The sequence below is a fragment of the Aplysia californica genome, unplaced genomic scaffold, assembly GCF_000002075.1.
Source record: "Aplysia californica isolate F4 #8 unplaced genomic scaffold, AplCal3.0 scaffold00360, whole genome shotgun sequence".
Lineage (NCBI taxonomy): Eukaryota > Metazoa > Mollusca > Gastropoda > Aplysiida > Aplysiidae > Aplysia > Aplysia californica.
The window spans coordinates 145,708-152,576 of NW_004797630.1; the positions used below are offsets into that span (position 1 = coordinate 145,708).

The window sequence follows — 6,869 nt, forward strand, 5'->3', positions numbered from 1 at the left end:
ACACACACACACACACACACACACACACACACACACACACACACACACACCCCCCCACACACACACACACTTAATTCTAATATTATCCTTGCAAGAGTACTTGGTCTACAACAGCTGTGAATACATTACAAAAAATAAATATTCATTGCATACATTCTATAGCACTATATATGTAAATAAAGCAGACAGCAAGTGTGGGTGGTTGGTGGGTGCTCTGGTGTGGTTTGCTTCTTCTTTCCTATCAAACATCTATCGTCCTTATCTCCCCTTCTTCTCTTTTTTATGTTTGTTACTCTCTTGTAACAGCACTAATCTTCTGGCGATCGTATGACCTTATAATGCAGTTGTGAGCGCCGTGAAACTTCTACTAAAACGAAACTAAAGACAACAAGTCAATGAAAAAGTACAGTCAACCCTGTCCAGGACAACGATCCACTGTCGAGGAAAAACAGAGAAGTAGTCATCTTAGACTGACACAGGTGGTCCTCTAAAAAATATGATGACACAGTTTTGCCTGGGCAGCTTGGAGGGCTTTGTCTTCCACATTTCTGTTCCAAAAGACGCACGGGGCAGGATTGTGATTTACCGTGTTCCGGAGAGAACAGCATTAAGTAATTATAAGAATGACGAAGAGAGAATGAAAGGAGAATGATAAGAACATGATATCAACAGATGATGCAGGCGAAAATATGCCTTTATTACCGAGACAAACTCACCATATTTGTAGCTTGATCTTCTTGCCGTCCAACTCAACAGTTCGGATTTTGAAGTCGATGCCTGGAAGACAGCCAGAAAAAACATCATTAAAATTTTGTTCCCTGTGTACCCATTTGACAATGACAATGACAATCTTTATTCATCTCGAAGGGAGCAATTTGTCTTGGTCGTTTACAATGGTAGTGGATGTTACAAAGGTCAGGAGCGCTCATGCATACGCATACGCACAAGACAGGACATTAGTAAATACATGTTTTACAAGCTGAAACAACCTGCTCTGTAAAACATTCTCTCTCTCTCTCTCTCATTTGTATCACTGTGTGTTCAGTAACCTCACAATAGTTGGTACAAATGAATTTCTTACATCTGTCTGTTGTTGGATTTTTGGAAATATATCGTTTACCGCAGGTTGATAACTGAAATTCTGACATCAGCGGGTGGGTAAGGTCACTTAACATTATTTCCACCTTTTTATAGAACTTTGGTTTTGTGCAGATATTCAAAGTTACTTAGATCTCTACCAATTGTTCTTGATGCCTTTCTAATTTGTGTACTCCCTAAACCATCTGAACCCCCTAAGGCGGTGCTACTGACTGATGTGTCTTTAGGCCATTCCCAAAGGGGGGGGACATTAATATCAATCATGATTAATTATGTTCTTATGCACAGTAGAATTGTAAATTATAAATGGGCTGATTCATAAATGTCATGCTCATAACTGTGCCTGAACTGCAAAAGGGAACTGCTGCTTTTTCTTTCCTAATCCTTACTATCGTCATTTTTCCTCTACTTCTTTTGTATGTTTGTCACACAGACTTTGTGCTAGAAACTAGAGGGGTGAGCAGAGTAAGCTCGATTCCGTGTAAGGACTTCTCTGTTGACATCCACCCCTTGGCGCTCGTACATGACCTTATGCAGGTGCGAGAGCCATAAAACCTCTACTAAAACTAAACTAAATCATCTCAAATCCTCCACCTCCATCTTCCCGGTTAACCCTTTGAGCCCTGACCTTCTGAGGCTACCGAACCCTTCTACCTGAGCGATATATTAAAGTACATTCATACACATTTATTTTTTTAAAAATAGTAATAGTAGAGGGTTTTACGGCGCTCGCAACTGCATTTATACGGTCGTATGAGCGCCGAGGGGTGGGTGTCAACAGAGAAGTCTTTACAGGGAATCAGACTTATTCTGCTTCTCTAGCTTCAACAGCACAAGGTCTGCTTCGACTATCAAGGCACCCCGGAAATAGCAAGTCACTAAGAGAGTGACAAACATACAAAAGAAGTAGAGGAAAATGACAATGGTAAGATTAAAAAAGAAAAAGCAGCAGTCCCCGGTTGTAGATCAGGCACATTTATGAGTGTGACATGAATCAGCCCATTTACAATTCTACTGTGCTTGAACTTGAACGAGATTTATGTCCCCCCTTTGGGAATGGCCTAAAGACACTACAGTCAGTGGCACTGCCCCGGGGGGTAATACACATTCGTCAGATTCACATTCCATATATCTCACTCAGGTTAGTCCTTGTCATTACCAGCATCTAATTCAGAAAGATCTTCCAGTTAATCAATAATGTCTTGTGTAGTAAACACTGTTTCCCATTCGCGTTTCGTTTCAGGCGGGTCGGGTTGGGGATGGGGTCTCGCTCACCGGTGTACCGGTGGCTACGCATATGGACAGTTTTGCACGCCACATGTGTACCCAAGGACTCAAAAGGTTAATGCCCACATTACCCCATTCAGAAGAAAGGAAGGTGGAAAAAAGGGGAGGGGAGGAGCTCTGTTTCTAGGGAAGTAAAAAAAAAAAAACAACCACCCTACACTTATCCACAATACAAAAGTTTAAAGTACACAAATCAAAATGAAAGTGTGACTCGTTTTTGAATTTATAGTTAAAATTCAAATTTCAAAAGAACACTATTTTTAAATGATTACGCTGACAAAAAAACCTGCTTTTTCTCGAAACTGCTGTGAATAAAAGAAGGCGTTTTGTCTGCTTATATGTGGCAGTTACTGTTCTCTTTCTCTCTATTTTCCAATACAAAGCAACAGAGCACAGACACAGGCAACCTCGATTTCATCCATCTTGAAGATCATGCAATCTACAACTAGTGCGGGTCAAATGGTGAAAAAAACCCACCAAAACAAACAAACAAAAAAACACACAGGCACACCCACACAAAGAATTTAATTTGGTAATCAGGCATTAAATTGCATCCCACAAGTTTTGGGAAATTTTGGGCCGCTGATCAAGAAAATCTGATTATTATTTTTAATTTGGACTCTCAACTTATAGGAAATTTTTGTAATGCATAAAACTCTGCCTTGGGCAACATCAAAGAAGCCCCCTTATCTCTCGGATCAGTCCTGTCCTGGTGCAATATCTGTTTTGAAATGTAAAAATCGACTGTGGGACAGGGCAGTCCTATTCTGAGACAGGACTATTGGAGTGCGGTACAGGCCTAAAATCCTAAATGTACCGAAAAAACCAAACCAGAACCAAAGAAAACAATTATGCCTCTCCTGTTTAATTAGCACAAAAGTCAATACAACTGGGCCAGCTATTAATTAAAACATAATATCCAATTAAAATTAGGCCAGCCATCAACGATTACAATACAGAAAACAAGTTCGTAACATGATAGATCCACTAGGAAAATTAAAACATGATGCATCAATGAGTAGATCTAGTAGATCGACTCATTCAAGATGAACACAATTAGACACAAGAGCGCCATCGTTCAAAATAGATAGAATCTAGAGCTAGAGGAGGCAGGAATTTTATTAACAGTTGGGGCATGACATAATTATGCCGTGCTCTGAGATTTTGGGGAGCAAAGACAACATTCTGCTGTCTCAACACACCACACCAGCCCTAGAACTATTACTAACTCTATATTTAGTAATAGTAACACCACTCTCACAACAAGCATGAACATGACAGTTGAGAACTAGAACTTTTCAGTGTCTTGTGTCTCTAGTACTGACAATAGCCTTCAAAATAGGCCAATTCCATTGTTGGTGGTTATAGCAATATCTTGGCCTGCTTGGAATCTCTTATCCAACTCTCTAACGTTCCAATATATTAGGCCTACAGGGTAAAGTGTGTACCCCTCGCCTTTGACTTTGATTAAAAAGTCTGATTTTATTATGTAGGCTGACATTTACAAGATTACAAGTTACTCCTGACAAATGAAGCTATGTATACAGCGAGCACCTAGGCACACACCTCTGTGACTGGCCCAAATAAAGATGACGCATTTCCGCCATCTATATTTGTCGTCTTCCAGGGTTTCCTCGAAGACTCTTGGGTTTCCCTCGCCAGTACAACTTTTGACTAGATCTCGCCGTATTTGTTGTTTTTTTTAGTTGTACTAATTTGTGTTATAAAATTATAAACAATCTCAGCAATTCTCGTTCCATAAATTTACCTTCTCCACAAAGCTGTACACACACACACACACACACAAGCGCGCCCGCCCACCCGAACACACACACACAAACACATGCATGCACGCACACACACACACACAAACACACGCGCACACACACAGCCCAAGCAGTCGGTGATAAAACCTAGTGATCGCACGTTAAGTGGTAAAGCAGGCTCTCCACGGTGAGATCTAGTCAACTGGTGAGGGAAACTCCGGAAGGCGACAAAATAGATGGCGGAAATATGTCGTCTATATTTGGGCCAATCACAGAGGTGTGCTAGGTGCTCGGTGTAGCTTCATGTCTCTGATTTAAACAGTCAGATTTTATTATGTAGGCTGACATTTACAAGATTACAAGTTACTCCTGATGTACTAAATTTACACTACGAACATTTTAAATAAATGAAGCTACAGCGAGCACCAAGCTAGGCACACACCTCTGTGACTGGCCCAAATAAAGATGATGTATTTCCGTCATCTATATTTGTCGTCTTCCGGAGTTCCCCTCAAGACTCTTGGGTTTCAATCGCCAGTAACTATTGACTAGATCTAGATCTCGTCTAATTTGTGTTATAAAATTATAAACAATCTCAGCAATTCACGTTCCATAAATTTACCTTCTCCACAAAGCTTACTGTATACACACACACACACACAGGCGCGCCCGTGCACCCGCACACACAGTGCACACACATGCACGCACGCACACACACACAAACACGCGCGTGCGCGCACACACACACACAGCCCAAGCAGTCGGCGATGAAACACCTAGATCTATGATCGCACGCTAAGCTGCAAAGCGGGCCCTCCACGGTGAGATCTAGTCAACTGGCGAGGGAAACCAGAAGACAAAAATAGATGGCGGAAATATGTCATCTATATTTGGGCCAATCATAAAGGTGTGCTTGGTGCTCGCTGTAGCTTCATGTCTTCTGAACTCCAGTTAACTGTAGTATTACCGAGTTACAGTAACTGTGTGAGTAGTCGCTGTGTTCAGAGAAGGAAGAGAGACTTCTCCGACTTCTTCTGCATCGCTCTACAAGTAGATAACAGACAACGGCTAAGAAAACAAGTGAGGGTGACGATAACGCAAGATGTAGGTTTCTAGATATGAATGTATGTTGATTTAAATCCTACTCTCGTACTTAAAGCTCTATGGGCAGGGTGTGGGATAGAATGATACGGAACACTGATAAGAGAACTTGCTTGAGAGTTGAGCAGTCCACGAACTAAAAAAAAAACACGGAAGAGGATTCTAACATGCCTTAATTTTATCACAGAAAGACAAACATAACCACTACTTACCTATTGTTGAAATGAACGTCGAATTAAAAGCGTCTTCTGAGAATCTGAAGAGTATACAAGTTTTTCCGACCGCTGAATCGCCGATCAATAATAGCTTGAAAAGGTAGTCATAGGTTTTCGCCATCTTGGCAAAGCAGCGGAAACACCCTCATTTGCATAAGAGGTGCTGACGTTTCGAGGGTCATTTCCGGGTGCCCGAATTATACGGTGTACAGTTGAATAGGCGGACGCGAATTTTCTCTCTTTTTCTAATGTCTCCCTTTCATTGCAAAAATGTATCACACGTGTAATATTTTATCTTCACATGAAATTAACGTTAGGTGATAAACCGAGTGCACGTCGCTGTTGCCCTACAAATTACTTCTTGCTTGTTTTTTGGGTGCAAAATCCCAACTTCCAGATACATTTTCATTGACGTTTTTGTTTTTAGTTTTATTTTCCTTTTACACAATACAGTAGAACATGACTATAGCAGCACCCGCTACAGCGGGACCATCCCTACAGCGGGACTTTACCGGGATGCCCGTTTTTTTCTATGTTAACTCAATAACCTGAGCTCAGATTTAGCGGGGCAAGGAAAGGCCCAAACTCGGATACAGCGGGAGAGATTAGGCGAGCTCTAGCTCGGGGGGGAGCTGTAGGCAGGCTCCAAACAGGCAGTCTGCGGTGCGGCGTTGTGATTGGCCAGTCCAGTGATTAGTGAGGTGGGGCAGGCCCCCAGAGAGAGCTGGTGCGGAGAGACGCATTACGTGAGCCGCTCCAAAAGTGATGTGCCGTTGCTAAGACGCTCTGTATGAGAGCGTATATAGGCCATAGCCCTAGACCTAGGCTAGGCCAAAAAGTAAAAGAAGAGGAAAGCGTGTAGTGTGCTATTCCTGATTCATTGAATTGCGATTGTTGATGCTCAGAGGCATACATACGCATCCACTTCACCAGTTATCTACAATAGGCCTACTGGTACGATAGACAGCACAAGGAACGAGACCAAGGAAAAGATCACTTCCAACAAAGACAAAAGAAAATGCTTCTGACTCGAATTAAAGACCGAGATAATAAACGAAGTTAACAATAGAAGGAAGACTAATCTAAAGCGCAAATTTTATTGATATGAAAGGGAGGTAATTATGTGAATTTTAAAGAAAATTTCGCTTAATTTCCCCTCTGCATCCCAATAGGGGGAACTCGCTTACAGCGGGATTTTTCTTCTGGAACCAAACGTCCCGCTATAGCCGTGTTCTACTGTATGTGATAATGGTTTTGTTAAAAGCACACCTTTACACAGCCATATTTTCCTTTTCAAGTGTCTCTCATTAATTTATATTTTAACGACCAACCCTAGGAATTGAAACCTTTACTCCAACATCTTCCATTTTTTCCCGATCTCCCCCCTCCCAATTCAACCGCC

The 6,869-nt window shown here is 41.7% G+C and overlaps 1 protein-coding gene across 1 annotated transcript in view; it reads right to left on the reverse strand.

Annotated features, from left to right (window-relative positions):
- The window catches only part of LOC101862740 (ras-related protein Rab-8A), a 10,722-nt gene extending 5,066 nt beyond the window's left edge, over positions 1-5,656 (reverse strand). Inside the window, exons 1-3 of the mRNA XM_035971013.1 lie at positions 5,465-5,656; positions 717-777; positions 408-435 (exon numbers count right to left, since the gene is read on the reverse strand). Coding sequence (XP_035826906.1) covers positions 408-435; positions 717-777; positions 5,465-5,588 — 213 coding nt within the window. The 5' untranslated portion in view covers positions 5,589-5,656. The remainder of the gene's footprint in view (positions 1-407; positions 436-716; positions 778-5,464) is intronic.
- Between the last annotated feature and the right edge of the window lie 1,213 nt (positions 5,657-6,869).